The sequence below is a fragment of the Mizuhopecten yessoensis genome, unplaced genomic scaffold (assembly GCF_002113885.1).
Source record: "Mizuhopecten yessoensis strain PY_sf001 unplaced genomic scaffold, ASM211388v2 scaffold403, whole genome shotgun sequence".
Taxonomy (NCBI): domain Eukaryota; kingdom Metazoa; phylum Mollusca; class Bivalvia; order Pectinida; family Pectinidae; genus Mizuhopecten; species Mizuhopecten yessoensis.
Genome location: NW_018403529.1, coordinates 114874 through 137042, shown reverse-complemented (window position 1 = coordinate 137042; position 22169 = coordinate 114874). Strand labels below are relative to the sequence as shown.

Here is a 22169-nt window from a genome sequence, read left to right as displayed (position 1 = left end):
ATGTACAGACAGAGTCCCTTTCTGTATACATGTACAGACAGTGTAATGAATTGCCTATGATGAACCTTGCACATATCCACTTTACCTCTGAATTAAACTTTTTGAACAAATCCTCAAACAGAAGTGACAGCAGCTGTCCAGCCAGCTCCAGACGCTTGTTACCGTAGTAATCACGGTCGTCAGCCTTGACCTTGTCACCCTTAGCTAGGATCACACGCCGCACCATCAGGGCCAGGTACGCAGACTTAACTCTAAAGTTCCACTGCACTACCTATTGGGTCAAGGATAATGTATAGAAATTTTGTTTACAGCCATGGACAATGAACAATGAATCAACAGATTAAAATCTTCAATATACGTGTGACTGATCTCAGTTATAACTTCATTTCAATGTGTTTAAATAAGTAAAGGTTGGTCCAGAGTTTGACTAGACACGAAATGTCTTGTGTACATAATAAATATCATATTAATTTAAGTAAATGAGAGTCCAGAGTTGGAACTACAGGAAATAATACATTATGTCACTTGTGTACACTTCTAACCCAGTGAAAATACAGACAATAATGATAATTACACTTATTAATAGTCTAGTGCTAGTGACTTACAGGGACATGGGCCAGTACCACACTATGTAGGACATCTCTGGCGTCGTCCACTCTACTCTTCTTTGGTGCACCCCACATTCGTCGCTGCCTCACACGTACCCCTATATATTTCAGTGCCTAAAGAACAAACATAAATGACAAATATCTATTCTTAAGTATTTCAGTGGCTAAAGAACAAACATAAATGACAAATATCTATTCTTAAGTATTTCAGTGGCTAAAGAACAAACATAAATGACAAATATATATTCTTAAGGATGTACTCTTCTGAGGTTTCAGTCACGTTCAAGTCTCATTTTGATCTGGTGTAACAGGTTTTTGTAATATCTATCAAATTATGATAGGTTTAATAGCAAACACACATCTGAAAACACATGTCAAAAAACTAGATGTCTGTTGTGTGTAGATTTTTTTTTACAAGAATTTGAAAAAAATGACCAATTTGGCGACTATTTTGAAAAAGTGTATTTATGTGAATTTCTTGCGCTTCACAAAGGGCAAAATTTCACCTTTTTTGACACTAGATTAATCACTTAAATTGTCATTGTGTCACCATTTTTAAATGTAGCAGGTTCAATTTTGCTGTACAACTTTATAATGTTCAATATGATTAAAATAATATGCAAAAACGTGGAAAGTTATATATTATTGGTATTTTTTTTACATATTAGGGTAACTGAAGCACTTTTGGTTTTTGACCCCGAAAAAGGTGAAAAATAACACAAATAATAATGGGACAAAAAAAGAAGCACACCGACCCCCAAATTTTTGTGGCTGTTTTAGAAAGAGAAACACGTTTTCTTTTGACTCATTGAATACCAAAAATAGTTTAATACAGGATTTTTTTTATATCAAGCGTTTTAACCGGCAAAAAATGGTGAATAAATGTGCATTTTTCATTAAAAAATAAGGGGTAGGGGTAACTAAAATCGCATTTCTGAGTTAAATGAATAAGATTAACAAATTTTACTTCCATAATTTAAAAGAAAATAATATTTTTATCAATTCTACAAACATTCATTTATATCTGATAACACACTTGGAAGAAAATGTATGAATTTGTTCTGCAAATGGTCAAACCCCGAAAACTCATCTAAAATCACCTATTGTGTTAAATTGGTATCTTTGACCGATCATAGCACAAAAACAAACACATGGACATATATATATATTTGCATTTTCTACTATGCCATTATCTCCTTTTTCCAAAAATCAATATAAGAAAAAAAGTTTAATACAGGAATTTTTTGACTTCTCAGAGGTGTACATCCTAAGTATTTCAGTGGCTAAAGAACAAATATAAATGACAAATATCTATTCTTAAGTATTTCAGTGGCTAAAGGACAAACATAAATGACAAATATCTATTCCTATATATTTCAGTGGCTAAAGAACAAATATAAATGACAAATATCTATTCTTAAGTATTTCAGTGGCTAAAGGACAAATATAAATGACAAATATCTATTCTTAAGTATTTCAGTGGCTAAAGAACAAAACAGACAAACAATCTTTTCTCACTTTCCTATGTACTTCATTTCCTTCGGACCATATTGGGAAATGAACAAGAGGCCCAGAGGGCCTGTATCGCTAACCTGGATAATAAAGCAACCATGGGAAATTATTCTTATTACATAAAATCCCTCCAATGGTGCAGAAGGGGGAGGATTTTAAAGATTTAAACCTCTAATTTCCCTATTGGGCCCCGCAACTCTCAGTCCCCAGGGGGTCCAAACCCACCATTTATACAAAATTAAGTCCCTTTTGCCTCCACGTTAAATTGGGATAAAATCCCTTAATTCCTATGGTAGAAGAAGGATTTCAAAGGTTTGACCTCTATTTCCCCAATTGAACCTCACCTCTCTGCCCCAAGGGGTGCCACACACATACCGTTTATACAAAATTTAGTCCCCTTTGCCCAAGCATAATCCAGACCAAATTAGGATAAAATCCCTTAATCCCAACAGTAGAAAAAAGGATTTAATCCCAACAGTAGAAAAAGGATTTAAAGGTTTTACGTCTATTTGGCACTGCCCCAGGAGGGTCACACCCACCGTTCATACAAAATTTAGTCCCCTTTGCCCAAGGATGCTCCACCCCTAATTAGGATAAAATCCCTTAATCCAAACAGTAGAGGAAGAATTTTCAATCTTTTCCTCTATTTTCCCTATTTGGCCCCCAAAACTCTGCCCCCAGGGGTTCCACACCCACCATTTATACAACATTGAGTTCCCTTGGCCAAAGGATGCTCCAGACTAAATAAGGATAAAATCCCTTAATCATGATGGTCGAAGGATTTTAAAGATTTTACCTCTATTTCTCCTATTGCACCCTGCCCTTCTGCCCCCTGGGAGACCACACCCACTGCTTATACAAAATTGAGTCCCCTTGGCCCAAGGATGCTCCAGACTAAATTAGGATAAAATCCCTTAATCCCTATGGTAGAAGAAGGATTTTAAAGGTTTTACCTCTATTTCCCCTATAGGGCCCAACCCCTCAGGTCCCAGGGGGGGCCACACCCACCGTTCAGACAAAATTGGTTCCCCTTTAACCAAGGATGCTTCACACCAAATATGGACCAAATCTTTTCATTCCTACAGAAGAAGAAGGATTTTAAAGAATAATTTGCTATGTTTCCCCTATTGGGCCCCGCCCCTCAGGCCCCAGGGGGGTCAGACCCATTGTTTATACAAAATTGGTACCCCTTCACCCAAGGATGCTTCGGACTAAATATGGAATAAATCCTGTCATTCCTACAGAAGAAGAAGGATTTTTAAGAATTTGCTATATTTCCCATATTGGGCCCCGTCCCTCAGCCCCCAAGGGGGCGGGACCCACCGTTTATAGAAAAATGGTTTCCCTTAACCCAAGGATGCTCAACACCAAATATGGACCAAATCCTGTCATTCCTACAGAAGTAGAAGGATTTTAAAGAATAATTTGCTATGTTCCCCTATTGGGCCCCGCCCCTCAGGCCCTTGGGGGTGGGCCAAACCCACGATTTATACAAAACTGAGTCCCCTTGGCCCAAGGATGCTCCAGACTTAATAAGGATAAAATTCCTTAATCCCTAGGGTAGGAGAAGGATGTTGAAGGTTTTACCATTATTTCCCCTATTCGGCCCGGCCCTCTGCCCCAAGGGGGGCCACACCCGCCATTTATACAAAATTTAGTCCCCTTGGCCCAAGGATGCTCCAGACTTAATAAGGATAAAATCCCTTAATCTCTAGGGTAGAAGAAGGATTTTGAAGGTTTTACCTATTTCCCCTATTCGGCCCCGCCCATCTGCCCCAAGGGGCGCCACACTCACCATTTATTCAAAATTGAGTCCCCTTAGCCTAAGGATGCTCCAGACCAAATTTAGTCAAAATCTACTTGGCCCTTCAGGACTAGTAGCGTTTTAAAGGAAAAGTTGACGGACAGACGGACGGACGACGGACGCTGCGGTATGGCATAAGCTCAAAAGGATTTAAAGGTTTTACCTCTATTTGGCACTGCCCCAGGAGGGTCACACCCACCGTTCATACAAAATTTAGTCCCCTTTGCCCAAGGATGCTCCACCCCAAATTAGGATAAAATCCCTTCATCCCTACGGTAGAAGAAGGATTTAAAAAGTTTTAACTCTATTTATTTCCCCTATTGGGCCCAACCTCTATGCCCCCAGGGGGGCCACACCCACCATTTATACAAAATTGAGACCCCTTGGCCTAAGTAAGCTCCAGACCAAATTTAGTTCAAATCTACTAGGCTGTTCAGGACAAGTAGCGTTTTTAAGGAAAAGTTGATGGACGAACGGACGCTGCGCCATGGCATAAGCTCACTTGCCCTTTGGGCAGGTGAGCTAAAAACCAGGAAAATCTACACAAATCAGATTTCACATTTGACTACAGTTGGGGATTATGATTCTAACACTACCTTTCTAATGGTCAGTTCCTGCTGATCTTTTGACAATGCTTTACAATCTCAAAGATTAAAAGTGTTATGGTTATTTTTTCCGGGGAGTACCAACACTGGAAGATCATTCTGCAGATGATTGCCAAAATAATAAATCATAGTTTTGTACTTAGACAGTCCCCATAAAAGATAGTTGCAAGAAAGCTGATATTTTCTTGGACACAAATGTCACTTGTCAACTTACTGAAAATACACTAGTGCTTCATGTTAGATCGCTCATTGTCAGTTAAGGAGTTACCAGAGGGATGCTCAACAGGGAAACTGGATTAAGTAAGGGTGATAGCATCAAAGTGACTCTCCTGTGTCAGAGACTCCATATTGAATTTTTTGTTGAGTCCTGGTAATGTTTGTATTACAAAGTGTACCTGGTTGTGTGTGTATTACCTGGTTGTGTGCATACTACCTGGTTTTGTATTATACAATATATATATAATAACCTGGTTGTGTTTACCTGGTTGTGTATCACCTGGTTGAGTTTACCTGGTTGTGTATCACCTGGTTGTGTTCACCTGGTTATATATACCTGGTTGTGTGTGTATTACTAGGTTGTATATTACTTGGTTGTGTATACCTGGCTGAGTATACCTGGTTGTGTGTTACTAGGTTGTGTATTACCTGGTTGTGTATACCTGGTTGTGTGTGCATACCTGGTTGTGTGTGTATTACTAGGTTGTGTATTACCTGGTTGTGTATACCTGGTTGTATATTACCTGGTTGTGTGTTACCCCGGTTGGGTATACCTGGTTGTGTATACCTGGCTGAGTATACCCGGTTGAGTATACCTGTTAGTGTATACCTGGTTGTATATACCTGGTTGAGTATACCTGGTTGGGTTAGTATTACCTGGGTCTGTGTGAACACCTGTGCGCGGTGACACTCCTCCAGACACGGAGCTATAGCGGTCAGTACTACCTCCTCACTCCCTATCATCTGTACAATCTCCTGGTCACACTCGATACCCATCGCTTTAAACGCGATCGCCACAGGTATGTCCTACAAAGTATTTTACATTGTGACGTGTATTTCCATGTTTGTTAAGTTTTCGTTACTTGTTTACTATTAAAAAGCCTATGTCTGAAAAACTAATCAAGTGAATTTAACCATTTAATTACAACATTACAATTATTTTTAATTCTTGTTTCTTTCATTATGCCAGTTTAGGATGCATGTTGGATTCAGCTGTAAAATTCATAAACGAACGATTTAAGGAGCATTGCTATCATCTATGTCAGTATGGCTATTGAGATGGGGTCAGAAGGCTATGAGAGCTGTACCTGTAAAGATGCTGTGTTTGACTTACCTCAGCGAAGGTGTTGTGACGTAAGTAGAACTTCTCCTTTTTAGTGGTAACATAAGTCTTACTCTTCCTCTCGTGAGTCGAGCTGTTTAGGGTACATAAATCTCACATGAGGACTTCAATAGTAACAACATGCTACAATGACATCATTAAACAAGATGTCAGTAAGAGTATTGGTGCCGAAATATTTTTTAAGAAATTAAGGTGACTCCCAACCAAAGTCCAGTGAGAAACTAGACTATAAGCCACAAGACTAACGAAATATCCAACCCCTCTGCGGCATATTTGTTACATCTATTATCACTTAAGGAAAGTTCAAGATTTAATTTCCTCACCTTTATAAATGGGAATTAGAAAGGGGCATAGCTGCTATCAAGGTAATGACAATAGAACACTATGATCCTTACCTAGTAGTAACAGGGTAGACTCTAGACTATGATTATAACTTATTAATGGGACATGGTATGATTATTAAATAGAACACTTTATTACCCCTTCTCAGTAACCGAACTCTCAATGACTCCTACCTAGTAACAGAACACTCAATCACTCCTACCTAGTAACAGAACTCTCAATGACTCCTACCTAGTAACAGAACACTCAATGACTCCTACCTAGTAACAGAACTCCTAGTAACAGAACTCTCAATGATTCCTACACCTAGTAACAGAACACTATATGACCCCCTCCTAGTAACAGAACTCTCAATGACTCCTACCTAGTAACAGAACTCTCAATGACTCCTACCTAGTAACAGAACTCTCAATGACTCCTACCTAGTAACAGAACTCTCAATGACTCCTACCTAGTAACAGAACTCTCAATGACTCCTACCTAGTAACAGAACTCTCAATGACTCCTACCTAGTAACAGAACTCTCAATGACTCCTACCTAGTAACAGAACTCTCAATGACTCCTACCTAGTAACAGAACTCTCAATGACTCCCTCCTAGTAACAGAACTCTCAATGACTCCTACCTAGTAACAGAACTCTCAATGACTCCTACCTAGTAACAGAACTCTCAATGACTCCTACCTAGTAACAGAACTCTCAATGACTCCTACCTAGTAACAGAACTCTCAATGACTCCTACCTAGTAACAGAACTCTCAATGACTCCTACCTAGTAACAGAACTCTCAATGACTCCTACCTAGTAACAGAACTCTCAATGACTCCTACCTAGTAACAGAACACTAAATGACTCCTACCTAGTAACAGAACTCTCAATGACTCCTACACCTAGTAACAGAACACTATATGACCCCCTCCTAGTAACAGAACTCTCAATGACTCCTACCTAGTAACAGAACTCTCAATTGACTCCTACCTAGTAACAGAACACTCTATGGTTCCTTTGCGACCAGCACTGGTATCCACAATCATTCTGTTTTTTGAGAGTTGTTCTTGAATAAGGATGACCTTCTCATTGCCCTTGACAATGAAGTAGCCGCCTGGATCCATGGGACATTCGTTGAGCTTTGCCATCTCAGCAGGACTCTTCCCTGTTAGGACACAGTTGGAGCTGCGCAGCATCATCGGCATTCTGTGGTTAGAACATACAAGTGGCAATGTGACATTTACTTTGCCTTGTATGAAATTTAAGACAAACAGCAAATATATTCTTTCTGAAAAAACTTTGATAACTGTGGGTGAACACTGACATTATCAAACATAGTTACCTGCCAATGGGTAAATTCTTTCTGACGATTTTTTATCACTGCATGTACTATGATAGACGATTTACCTGCCGATAGGTAGGTTCTGACAATAGTCTAGTTGCTGTGGGTGTACTACGGTAGTAGGAGACTTTTTTTTTTTTTTTTAGGATAATATATTTTATTTAAAACAAGATAATTTCATGCAAATTAAAAAACATTGTACAAAATAGCCTTTTTTCACAATTATTGACAACATATTTGCAGATGAACACTGCTCATGCTATAAACAAAGACCCAATTGTCCCTGGATGGCAATGTAAACAAGCATTGCTCAAAACAGATTGTAAGTTCACTGCTCACATCTGTTTTAGTACCCCTTCCCTCAAATAAGCCAGTATACCTTCACATATTAGTGTTGGTGCACCTAACCTTCACATATTAGCATTGGACCTTCACATATTAGTGTTGGTACACATTCACATAATAGCCAGTATACCTTCACATATTAGTGTTGGTATACCTTCACATATTAGTGTTGGTACACCTTCACATAATAGCCAGTGTACCTTCACATATTAGTGTCAGTACACCTTCACATAATAGCCAGTGTACCTTCACATATTAGTGTTGGTATACCTTCACATATTAGTGTTGGAAGACCTTCACATATTAGTGTTGGTACACATTCACATAATATCCAGTATACCTTCACATATTAGTGTTGGTGCACCTAACCTGCACATATTAGCATTGGACCTTCACATATTAGTGTTGGTACACCTAACCTTCACATATTAGTGTTGGTACACCTAACCTTCACATATTAGTGTTGGTACACCTTCCCATATTAGTGTCGGTACACCTTCACATATAAGTGTTGGTATAACTTCACATATTAGTGTTGGTACACCTTCCCATATTAGTGTCGGTACACCTTCACATATAAGTGTTGGTATAACTTCACATATTAGTGTTGGTACACCTTCACACAATAGCCAGTGTACCTTCACATATTAGTGTCAGTACACCTTCACATAATAGCCAGTGTCCCTTCACATATTAGTGTTGGTACCCCTTCACATATAAGTGTTGGTATACCTTCACATATTAGTGTTGGAAGACCTTCACATATTAGTGTTGGTACACATTCACATAATATCCAGTATACCTTCACATATTAGTGTTGGTGCACCTAACCTTCACATATTAGCATTGGACCTTCACATATGAGTGTTGGTACACATTCACATAATAGCCAGTGTACCTTCACATATTAGGGTTGGTACACCTTCACACAATAGCCAGTGTACCTTCACATATTCACATATTAGTGTTGGTAGGAGACTTACCGGCCGATGGGGAGGTTCTTCCCGACATCCTCTTGTTACCACGGGTGTACTATGGCAGTAAGAGACTTACCTGCGCTGGGTAGGTTCTTCCTGACATCCTCTGGTTACCACGGGTGTACCATGGCAGTAAGAAACTTACCTGCCGATGGGTAGGTTCTTCCTGACATCCTCTGGTTACCACGGGTGTACTTTGGCAGTAAGAAACTTACCTGCGATGGGTAGGTTCTTCCTGACATCCTCTGGTTACCACGGGTGTACTATGGCAGTAGGAGACTTACCTGCGATGGGTAGGTTCTTCCTGACATCCTCTGGTTACCACGGGTGTCCTTTGGCAGTAAGAAACTTACCTGCGATGGGTAGGTTCTTCCTCACATCCTCTGGTTACCACGGGTGTACTATGGCAGTAAGAGACTTACCTGCCGATGGGTAGGTTCTTCCTGACAATCCTCTGGTTACCACGGGTGTACTCAATGTCCACAGTTAGAGGTGCTGAGTATGTCATGTCTCTTAGGCGACACTGCAAGGAAATTGCTATAAGTCACCAAAAATTAAAGATTTAATGTCCATATCTTATTTCAACAATTCACAAGTAAATGTTCCTACTGTTTGCAGTTTAACAGGTTTTGTAATAATGAAACACTCCTCTACATTTGGTAAGTAAATGTACTTACTTCATGAGGGGAGATCGGCTTTGTTATGTTGAACCCCTCCTCAACATCCGGCATCCCTACATATATGTTCAGGTACCTGGCAATAGAAGACTCAACACTGAAGTGACCAATTTCATCATTTGATTCATCACTTCTGTCGATGCATTATCAATTTATGATAATGAATTCATAAACAGCCAATGGCACTGATGTGATGTTTCATTCAGTAAGTCTGTCATGTACTTAACAAAACTGGATAAAAGCAGATAATCAGCATTAAAATGTCATGATAGCATAAATAACTGCCTGAGAAATGTGGATTATCACACTGAAATGTTGAAAAAGTATATTCAAATATAAGAGATAATCATTGAATACAAACATAACAAATTTGGGATATTTTTTTTAAATAAATAGAGATAGATAATTTCAAATAAATCTAAAATTTAAGTTAATATCAAACAGTTTTAAGTGTAGAGACAAGTGCTTTATAAGCTAGGATGAAAAGAAATCCACTATACAGACCAACATTTAGATACATAAGCTTCATGTACGTGTAAAACAAATGTTTGAAATACAAACTTCATATAAAAGTTGGGATCAGCATCACTGGAGATCTTCTCATTGGCCTTCATAATACTCTTGATCTATAACAGAAATAAGTGCTTGATCTATCACAGGTTTTTTTCCTTCTGGCAAGTCATGTGGCTGTGTCCCACAATGGAAAACCAGAAGTCCAATGGGACTAAGATATATATGTTTCCCAAAAATCACTGTCAAGACACAGAAACTAGAAATATATTTATATATTTTATTTGTTAATAAAGAATATCATAAAAATGTTTTGGCACTTATAAGTTCACAGGACAAACCACACTGTCATTGTGAAATATTATAAACAATCACCTGGTACCAGAACCTTGAAAGTACAGCCTTTTGTGTTTCCATTATTATATAAAAACTGGCTGAATTGTGAAATAGCTAGGTTACAGGGAAATCTTGGTTTAAAAAGCCAATCTGTTCCCTTAAAACACTAGCAAGATACCTTTTATGGAACAACCGGATCATATATAATTAATGATTAATTATGCAGTGGTGGTTGAATTAATAAGATTCTATTATAACACTGATCTTTTTGCTCAGTTTTACTGCTGAATACAGACTGTTTACCCTAGCTAAAAAATGTCTTATTTTCCCCAAATGACAAAAAATTGAGGAATATATTCCCAATTTCAATATCCTATAATAATACTATATTTTCCCAATAAATATTTCCAAAGAATGTTGACTGGACTAATATTTATTTTTTAATCTCCCTGCTGGCATGGCTAGTAATTTAAATATAAAACTGTTCACCCTGATACCCCCTTCATTGGCCTCCCTGATACCCCCTTCCCTGGCCTTCCTGATACCCCCTTCCCTGGGCCCCTCTGTACATGCTTCTCACGTCACTGATGATCATGGTTCTGACTTACGTCATTATTGATGAAGAAGTTGAAGGAGTCGATGTGCTGCTTTACAAGTCCCTTAACTTTCAGGAACGCAGGCAGAAGTCTCCATTTCTCCTGTCAACAAGATAGTAATTAAAACAAACTAAGAACACACAAATTTAAAACAGAACGAGAAAATGATAACCGTAAGCTTTTAATATTACACATGACATACAGTATCACCGACAAGTCTGTTTACAGTTTGGAAGCTGTTAACAAGTGTAGTTATAGATATGAAAGAAACAATTTGAAAAACTTTTACCAGTTTATTGCATTTACCAGTACCTTGAGTATGTAGCCCGAGTTTCCTCTGGCCCTGATACCAGACTTAGACATTTTGATTGATAGATGTCACACCAGACAGTTATCGGTCAAAATGGGTGTCTGGGCACAGGGGCACGCAACTACTATTAATACAAAGGTGTTTAAAATTCTGACTGTAAATTGAGATAAAAATCATATAAAAAAATAAGGGGTACTATATAGTCATTTAGTAATACCCTTATTCTTTATATGATTTTTATTTCAATTTACAGTCAGAGTTTCAAACACCTTTGATTGATATACTGATCACGATCTTGTTAAGACTTTCCGTCCCTGGGTACGTTTTATTCCTGGGATCTTATTAGACTCAGTCGCGGGGTACGTTATATCCCTGGGATGTAACGTACTCAGCGACTGAAAGTCTAGAACGAGAACAATACTAATAGTAAGTTGTGTGCCCCTGTGGTCAGGGCCAGAGGAAACTTGGGCTATTTGAGTAAGGTACATGAAAAAATAAAAATAAATATCGTTTGTAGTAGTAACACAATACTTAGGTATGATTTAGTATTTCTAGCTATGCAGATATGAAGCAATTATTTTAGTTCCATATCACATATCTGCACATGAGGCAATAACAACAAGCCCTCACTAGTACTGCGGACCACAGAGGTTCGTTACAAATGTCTGAAATACACATATGCTATACTGGTTTCCATGGGGCACAGCACCAATATAGCATATGTGAATTTCAGACATTTGTAACGAACCCCTGTGTCCGGATAGTATGTACCGGCACATCTCACCACAGCCACAGGCTAAACACAAACCTGGACGGTTTTGACCGGCTCCACGAGCTTCTCCTTGTCCATCCTCATCATGTCCTCTATACTTTCCATCTTTAGGATTGGTTGTCGTACAAATTGTCTGTATTAACAACGTACAGGACGTTAACTAAAAATTTCACACTCATGTCATCATGCTCAACATGGAGGCTGCCATCTTTGTTTACAGCGCCACTGGAGAGGAAGGGGAGGCAACTATGTCGAGAGTAAATAGTTTCGCGCCAAAAATATGATTCTTTTTGGACTGTGTGCAATCTGATTAAAATCATCGGTTACATGGCTCCGCCTGTTCAGGCGTAGTACTAAGTTAACGAAGCAATGTAACATATGATTTTAATCAGATTGGACTGTGTGCACCAAAACAGTCAGGGACCAGAGAATGTGTTACAGCTGTATTCAGTGGCGGATCTAGACGCCATAGAAACCGGTCATATATATTTGCAAAAACACTTATCTGGCATTCTGAGAGTCTTAAATTCTATAGATGCAATATTCGATTTTTGGGTAGATATATGTGTTATTTTGTCACATAGCCAATTAAGTTTCATCAATCCCATCTTCTTAAAATCATTAGGCTTCACTTAAACTGCGTACCAATCCCATCTTCTAATAATCATTATGCTTCACTTAAACTACTTATATTTAATGAGCAACATTGACATACCAAGTGGAAACAGGGTCCTGTGAGCATCCCCATGGTACATGTCAATGATGAAACAGGGTCCTGTGAGCATCCCCATGGTACATGTCAATGATGAAACAGGGTCCTGTGAGCATCCCCATGGTACATGTCAATGATGACACAGGGTCCTGTGAGCATCCCCATGGTACATGTCAATGATGATCAATTGGGTACTAAGCTTCATCAAAACTATTTCCATGATGAAGTTCTGTAGATATAATAACTAGTTGTTATATAGTGGAGGTGTCTCTAGAAAAGTAGTACTAGTCAGGTACATACTACTGACTAACTGCATTTTCAAGATTTCGTGATGTTTGAAACATTAATCTTCATCGTCAACAAAAATAAGTCCTTTCCTGTTAACACTGTAAATCTCAATTCTTTTGTTTGTACTTTGTTTTGCAAAATGTGGATGTAGGTTTTATTCACAAATTTGCAATGGAGAGGATGCTATTTCAATATCAGAGTGATAATACCCATTATTCTTGTAAAAATAATCATGACAGATATATAATCACAAATAAGTCTTCTGGCAAATTAATTAAAAATGTAATCCCTTGTTAAGTAATGACTTTATCACAATGAGATTACCAAGTACTATCTAGGAGGGGTCATAGAGTGTACTAAGGGCCTCCATGATTTTAGCCACCACATTGACATTACAAGTCGGTCATGTGCTGAATGATTTCAGCTTCAATAAAGATAATCAAAACAAAAACTTCTTTTACTAGTCTTTTTATTAATTACATTTGGTAGTATGTCCTACTAAAATGTACAATTATCCGGATATTTTACATATTTAAATATATAACTGATCACATCTTTATAAAGGGCATAACATGCAGTCCCCTAAACTTGTTTACACTATGTTATAGGAAACTTAAATATCACCAACCATAAATGGACGCCTACATTTTCTCAAGACTGCAGTAAATTGATACATTAGGCCAAAAATTATATTGTCTGTTTAGCGCGTTGCATGGGAAAAAAGCAAGGGTAGGGAGGTCAATTTTTTTTTTTTTTTATATATTTTTTTGTACCGTGTGGTCATGTGATTATGACCCTACTATTGTATGTAAAACAAAGAATTACATAAACAAGGTTCATTTGGAGGCAAAGTGTGCTCCATATGCTGACACGGAGCTGGAAGCCATTTTGAAAGGCAATGAACCTTCTAAAATTCGAAATCAGCAGGGTTTAAAAAAAAAGAATAAATCATCAAAAAGTTTTGGGTCGGTCGGAAACCCTAAACAGACTTTTTTTTTTTGCCTTATCTAATGTAAAATAATTTATATATATACATTTCTGACAGTAACACTGTCAGCACCAAACAGATAATGGAGTCCACAAGGTCTTTAATTACCAACATTGGAAGAGAGGCCAACATAAGTATGCACTTCTTTAAGACCAGTATAATTTGGTCTAGAAGAATAGAACAGAAGCGATTTTAGCAGTCAACAAAACATGGTATAATTAATATATTTTAGCTTTCACCAAGCCCTTACAACTTGAATGAGGTTAGATCAAGAAATCATTACACATTTTACTCGGAGTCCAATTGCAAGCACCTCATTACAAAAATAAACATAGCGACACTTCAGATTCACCTTATAAGTTCAAAATTATCATTTACATATCTTCATAGTTTCTGTCTACACTCAAAAGCCACTTTTCCTGTAAACCAGAATTCTCATAATAGATTGTGACAAATTTCCATAACGTTAAAATGGCAACAATACTGTAGGTGGAGGCATGGACACTTTCTGCACATGAGACACAATTGTTACACCAGCAGTTTATATTTTAAATGGAGCAAAGTTAGCCAAAGTAGTCCTTATATTTGCAGCATTTTGCTGTGAATGGTTCATAAATATTAGATACACCTCATAAATATAAGATACACCTTTTTTATTTTCAAAACATGTGTGATTGGTTCCATAAAAGTAACAGTCATAGCCCAAGTTAGTTTATCATTCACTAAGAGTAAAGTCATCATGCAGGCATGCATCCTCTGATAAAATTACATGTGCACTGTATTCACTGTATTCCTTAAATAGCACCTATATGCAATCTCCATGTGATCTTAAATGTAATCAAAATTTTGAGGACTCATGAAATTAAATTTCCCATAACCTAGTGAAATTGATGACAGTATTAAAGTTTGTGTTAATCCTCCGAGTCGTCACTGTCAGAGTAACTAAGTGTTAATCCTCCGAGTCGTCACTGTCAGAGTAACCAAGTGTTAATCCTCCGAGTCGTCACTGTCTGAGTAACTAAGTGTTAATCCTCCGAGTCATCGCTGTCAGAGTAACCAAGTGTTAATCCTCCGAGTCGTCACTGTCAGAGTAACTAAGTGTTAATCCTCCGAGTCATCACTGTCAGAGTAACCAAGTGTTAATCCTCCGAGTGGTCACTGTCAGAGTAACCAAGTGTTAAACCTCCGAGTGGTCACTGTCAGAGTAACCAAGTGTTAAACCTTACGAGTCGTCACTGTCAGAGAAACTAAGTGTTAATCTTCCAAGTCGTCACTGTCAGAGTAACCAAGCGTTAATCCTCCAAGTCGTCACTGTCAGATTAACCAAGTGTTAATCCTCCGAGTCATCACTGTCAGAGAAACCAAGTGTTAAACCTTACGAGTCGTGCCTGTCAGAGTAACCAAGGGTTAATCCTCCGAGTGGTCACTGTCAGAGCAACCAAGTGTTAATCCTCCAAGTCGTCACTGTCAGAGTAACCAAGTGTTAAACCTTACGAGTCGTCACTGTCAGAGTAACTAAGTGTTAATCCTCCGAGTCGTCACTGTCAGAGTAACCAAGTGTTAATCCTCCGAGTCGTCACTGTCAGAGTAACCAAGGGTTAATCTTCCGAGTCGTCGTCACTGTCAGAGTAACCAAGTGTTAATCCTCCAAGTCGTCACAGTCAGAGTAACCAAGTGTTAATCCTCCGAGTCGTCGCTGTCAGAGAAACCAAGGGTTAATCCTCCGAGTCGTCGCTGTCAGAGTAACCAAGGGTTAATCCTCCGAGTCGTCGCTGTCAGAGTAACCAAGGGTTAATCCTCCGAGTCGTCACTGTCAGAGTAACCAAGTGATAATCCTCCGAGTCGTCACTGTCAGAGTAACCAAGTGATAATCCTCCGAGTCGTCACTGTCAGAGTAACCAAGTGATAATCCTCCGAGTCGTCACTGTCAGAGTAACCAAGTGATAATCCTCCGAGTCGTCACTGTCAGAGTAACCAAGTGATAATCCTCCGAGTCGTCACTGTCAGAGTAACCAAGTGATAATCCTCCGAGTCGTCACTGTCAGAGTAACCAAGGGTTAATCTTCCGAGTCGTCGTCACTGTCAGAGTAACCAAGTGTTAATCCTCCGAGTGGTCGCTGTCAGAGTAACCAAGTGTTAATCCTCCAAGTCTTCACTGTCAGAGTAACCAAGTGTTAATCCTCCAAGTCGTCACGGTCAGAGTAACCAAGTGTTAATCCTCCAAGTCGTAACTCTCAGAGTAACCAAGTGTTAATCCTCCGAGTCGTCCCTGTCAGAGTAACCAAGTGTTAATCCTCCAAGTCGTCACGGTCAGAGTAACCAAGTGTTAATCCTCCAAGTCGTCGCTGTCAGAGTAACCAAGTGTTAATCCTCCGATTCGTCGCTGTCAGAGTAACCAAGTGTTAATCCTCAGAGTAGTCGCCGTCAGAGTAACCAAGTGTTAATCCTCCAAGTCGTAACTCTCAGAGTAACCAAGTGTTAATCCTCCGAGTCGTCGCTGTCAGAGTAACCAAGTCCTAGCAGTCCAAGAGAAGAGGAGGCAACTGGTACTGATGTCACAGGAACAGATGATGAGGGTGGACTAGATGATGTTGGTACATTGGTTTCAGTATATGTATTTGATTTCCTGACCTCGCCGCCCCTGGAGGTCGGTTGTGGTGGAGGTAGACTTGTTTTGGTGGCTGTAACAGACACTGAGTTTGTATCTGTAGCGGAAGTTTCAGTCTTTGAGTGTCCGGTAGTCACTGTCGTATCACAAGATTTATTTGGTTGTTTTTTCTTCACCAGGTTCTTGAGACCACTTTTACTTGAGAAACCTCCAACACTTTTTTGCCAGCTAGCTATAGGCTTTTTCTCAGGTTTTTTAGTCTCGCTGGTAAATGTCTACAACAGGAAACACATCAGTATTAGTAAGAAAATGTTTTCAAATTGGCTATGCATAAGTGCAAACTTGATTTCCTAAAAATAAATGTCGATCTGACTAACATCAGGACCTGTAGACACCTTTTTAACGGGGAAGGTAATTGTTCAAAGTTCACATACCATATATATCAACATTAATTAAGACAGAATCATATTAATCATATCAGAATAAACTTTTATGACTATTTAAGAAATTCATAATTAATAAACTCAATTTTTTAAAGATTTTTCTTAAATCACAACTATCAAGTAATACTATCTCACTGATCACTATCATTATATTACACATTCAAAATTATGTCTAAAGATAAAAAGAAAAGAGAACATCAGCTTGGAACTTAAAATTCTCACTGTTTGAGGGTTTTCTGACAAAGACAGCTTACCTCTGTAGATAACAGGTCTGTAGGTTTGGCTGGAAACACTATCTTCTTGGCTTTAGGTTCATCATCACCACTATCCGAGTCGTCTTTTAACCTCTTCAAAATCCGCCCATCCTCCCTCTCTCCAAATATAGACCTGAAAGATACAAAAATGTCAGTGGAATTACAAATTGATTTACTGATATTTTATATCATCTTAACTACAAAACGAGCTTGTAATTCATGGAGTATGTACCCTGTACATAGACATTCAGACATTATCATTATATCTGCAGGAAGGTGATTTTGGACAGGAAATGAAATGAAATTCATGTACAAGATTCAGCATATTAGACACTCGATTCAGAAAATATTCCCACAAATTAAGCTCTCACAAGTGTTACTGTAGAAAGCAGAGTTTCATTAGTGAGCCTGGTGGTTGTACTGGTACTACTTCAGTGTGTGACGTTTGTTGGATTTGACCTAGATTTACATGGCGGTTTTCTAGGACGAAGAAGAAAACACTTACCTTTCCAGAACACCTACCTGTTTATAATTTTCCCTTACAATTTTTCAATCTCCATGTAAATCTTTCTTTTGTTTATATTTGCCAAAGTTTAATAAACTTTTGAGTTCAAATTGCTATTTAGACTATAATTCGACATTTTATGATTTCAACAAAAATGTCAGTTTGGTCCCATCTGGTGTACTGTATGTCTATGTGATAATCATATGGTAACTAAGGAGATGTTAAGTTTACCTGATCTCCTTTTCCTCCTCCTCATCCTGAAGTTTCTGCAGCTGTTGTTCATACTCCCGATGCTGCAGCAGCATGGTCTCGGTGTTGACAGTTGCCTGACGAGCACTCAATTCCCGCAGTTCCCCTAGGATGTCTATAGTCTCTATCTCATTTCGTGATGCTTTCGTTCTGTTCTCAAGAATCTGAATATAACACCAAAACAGATTAACTCTATGATTATCATGCTAAATAAAGAACATAGATCACACTTTCATACTTGTATCTCATTGGTCAAACTAAAACAACCTGTAAATAGTTACATAGAAATAACACATATCTGACACATTGTGCACATATTTATTTATGATATACATAATTCTCCAACAATTCTCACTCCAAAGTCATTGGGTAAACCTGCTGCTAGCAGTTGGTATATACTTTGTTTATCCACTTTGTATATATATATTTATAAGGTAAAATTAAGTTAATTGATATTTTAATACTGGTAAGTATTGAATTAAATGTTGCCTGACACTGCCTTACCTTCACTGGGTTATTACTATAATAAGTATTTAATTAAATGTTGGCTGACACTGCCTTACCTTCATTGGGTTATTACTAGAATAAGTACTGAATTAAATGTTGACTGACACTGCCTTACCTTCATTGGGTTATTACTACAATAAGTACTGAATTAAATGTTGGCTGACACTGCCTTACCTTCATTGGGTTATTACTACAATAAGTATTAAATTAAATGTTGGCTGACACTGCCTTTCCTTCATTGGGTTATTACTACAATAAGTATTGAATTAAATGTTGGCTGACACTGCCTTACCTTCATTGGGTTGTTACTTTAATAAGTACTGAATTAAATGTTGGCTGACACTGCCTTACCTTCATTGGGTTATTCAGTTCTTCCTCTTCCTTCTCCTTGATCTCTCGCTCAGCCATTTCCTTGGCGAGTTTCTCGGCCTCAAACAGCCGGGTAGCTCCGGCCTCCAAGGTGTAGTCGGTGTTTTTTAGGTCAGTCTAGAACACGAAGATGTTAACTTGAGACATTAGAAAATCAAATTCTCCAACTATCACTGTACTTATAATTATAGTCCAGTCTCTTCCCTCCCTAATCAATGATATTGTTCATTATACTGATGAGATAAATGAGACAGACTTGTATATCTTAGATACTGATTTTCATTCTATTATGATTTCTCAGGACATTGTTTTTTCCTCTCTTAGTTTTATCATACAACAAAAACTAACTTTCTACAGGCCTTTACAGACGACCATGATAAACAAACCTTAAATGCGATTTCTGCCACACAGGTGGGACACTTGATGTAAAACCTAAATATCCGTAGGCCCAAGTAGAATTCTTCATCCACATTTTCTTTCCTTGAATTGAACTTCTTTCCTTTGTATATATAGCCACCGCACGTATTGCACCTGCAACAATTAAAAAAGATTTTAAGTACTATTTCCGATCCAAAGTACCGTTACTTCATCTTGAGAGAATATGCAGTACACATCTTATTCAGAACCAGCGCAGACAGTATAGAAAACAATGTTCATACAATGAGGCTGCCATTTTGGTAATTCAAAGAAGTCAGAAACAAATAATAAAATTATTTAAATGACTCGAAACTTTAACTTGGACCTTGTAAAATGGTTGTTGATCATCTTAACAGAGTAATGCTCCTCTTTGAATATGATTATAAATAAAGTAATTTAGTAAACGTTTATCTATATTTAATTGTTTTGATATGCATACTATCTTAGTCATATTGCTATAATTTCTTCAATATATATACAATATACTGTACTGTGCAAATTATATTGTATCAATGTGTGATGAAAATAAGTTGGAAGATTAAACCAATTTACATAAATATTTTTATCAAAAAAAATCATTGAAACACAGGTAATTTATATAATTATCACTGTGATACCTTTGATGCAGTGAAGAGATAAACTAACTCTCTAGTGTTATGAATTTGATTGTTATGGTGTCAAATTACAATAAATAACCTGACAATGTCAGGCTGACATAGCACATTTTAATTATTTTATAGGTCAATGACAATCTTCGGCTTCCACCATTTACTGAACAAACATGTAAATATAAAATCATTTCGAGGAGTAAAAGTTGACCTGTGAGTTTATCTTTATGTTGTTCTTTTTATTCATCCCCAATTTGTTCTTTTTTATGACATATACAAGAAATGACAATTGATCACAATTGCCACTTTCTGCAGAAATCAATGATTGAAGAACACTCTACCTCATATTGAACGGTGACATAATACGGATGTTAAATGTCCGATTCTTCGAAAATCTCATTTTGGGAATGGCTGACGGATCAAAATCCGGAGGGTAGTATTTCTGAAACAGATTGAAAATATGATAAAATACATAAATAACTGTAATTCATAATGGGATTTATATAGCACAACCATTGAATGTTATATTTTTCTGTGTGAAGTTTGATATTTAATTTCATTGACTAGTACAATAGGTACCGGGTCATATTCACCTGACATCATATGATCAGTAAAGCGTATACCAGTAACCACATATAGGCTTAAAATATGCACCACATGGCAATATAAAATTTGGTGTCAGGTCGTTTCGGTAACAAGACAGAAGTCGTTCCGGGACCTTTTTCCGGGTCGTTTCGGGAGTGTCAAAAGTCGTTTCGGGACATCTCGATTATTCTACTGTTTGTTTAGCACACATGTTTATGTTGGTTTTGTTTACTTTTTAATTGAGTATAAACATAGGTTTACAAAAAAAAAAAAACGTGTTCGGTTCGGTACTTGGGGTTCGTTCCTCGCTATTTAATAATGGGATTAGTTTAATAAAATTAACAACATGTTGTCAATCAGGTTAATGTTGGCAGGTACCCCTTCAAGCAATCTAAGCGAGGCACTAATTGGCAAAACTAAATCCCAAGCACGGGTAGGTCGAAGCCACCATATGCATACTCTTGTGTACACCTAAATCGTGACGTCATTGCTGAAAGGCTACGACGAAAGCTGTGTTTACACAGATTTTTACGAAACGGGAAAGAGAAATGTAACTTCTACAACATACACTTATAGTGTAGCCAAATTAATGTTAGTTTTATATTGCCAACTCAATGCACATTTTAAACCTTTGTGTACATATATAAACTTCAGTGGTCATTTGTGTGATGAAGGTGATAATTTTCATATACCTTACTAGTCATCAAAATGTCATTAAGAAACATATATATGAACCTTTTAACAATCCATACTACCAAACCCGAAGAAAACGTTTAAACATTATGGGATTTCTTTATCAACATTTATATCATAAACTACAAATAACAAACTTATTCACAATTAGGAAACATTTCCTGATCTCTTCAGTGATTTAGCAAATTTTATTATGTACTTCCAATTCAAAGGTATCCCTGTTTTTACTTTGGATATGTCAGATAACCAGATAACATTACGAAAAACTTACGTTTAGGACTTTTCTTTCCGACATCTTGGCCGATTGGTGAGTTCACTTTATCAAACGAGATTCTGTGTATTCAGTCCTGAGCAAGGCTACTGACGACTTGTTATTCCTTTGTGATGTTCCCACAAAGACAATCACATCAAATAAAAGTATACCCGTAGCCTGATGAGGCTCGTCAGTTGTGTTTATAATGCCTTCTGAATGATCAACTTTTCCCACTTCACCTCAGTTTTCTGACGTTACCGGAAGTAACCTATCTGTCAAGAAACTTAACCCTGTACACATGAGTTAGAAATTAAGGTAGCACAACACTAACCTTTCACAGATAAAATCAACAGACTGGTGTGAATAATATTTTAATTAATTGTAGCTATTTATCTACAGTCTAAACGCCATCAATCAGAAAATTCACTATTCTTTTATTTTTGGATTATATTAAAATATCAATAAATGTTGACAATTTGTACATTTATCACTGAATATAAAAATATGAATTTCCAAATAAGATCTCTACAGTACAGCATGTGTTTGATTAATTTTCAATTCATCACATAAATTAATGATCTGGTTTTTTTCCCCTTTTGGTATGTTTGAACTTTATAATTTTTAACTAA

The 22169-nt window shown here is 37.6% G+C and overlaps 2 protein-coding genes across 2 annotated transcripts; both read right to left on the bottom strand.

Annotated features, from left to right (window-relative positions):
- Positions 1 to 54: 54 nt before the first annotated feature.
- On the bottom strand, positions 55 to 12274 carry LOC110447979 (DNA-directed RNA polymerase III subunit RPC2-like; the record flags this gene model as incomplete). Its single annotated transcript, XM_021493986.1, has 10 exons — positions 12098 to 12274; positions 10992 to 11081; positions 10099 to 10163; positions 9538 to 9613; positions 9283 to 9383; positions 7187 to 7402; positions 5860 to 5941; positions 5403 to 5552; positions 606 to 722; positions 55 to 271 (listed from the first exon to the last, which is right to left on the bottom strand). Coding segments are annotated over exons 1-10 (1183 nt in total), but the record flags the coding sequence as incomplete, so codon positions are not given.
- Positions 12275 to 15436: 3162 nt separating this feature from the next.
- Positions 15437 to 21794, bottom strand: LOC110447970 (coiled-coil domain-containing protein 94-like). Its single transcript, XM_021493974.1, has 8 exons — positions 21559 to 21794; positions 20351 to 20451; positions 19371 to 19515; positions 18967 to 19101; positions 18091 to 18272; positions 17355 to 17487; positions 16522 to 16932; positions 15437 to 16407 (listed from the first exon to the last, which is right to left on the bottom strand). Exons 1-7 carry the CDS (start codon positions 21580 to 21582, stop codon positions 16528 to 16530), a joined length of 1125 nt encoding a protein of 374 aa, XP_021349649.1. The 5' UTR covers positions 21583 to 21794; the 3' UTR covers positions 15437 to 16407; positions 16522 to 16527.
- Positions 21795 to 22169: the final 375 nt, after the last annotated feature.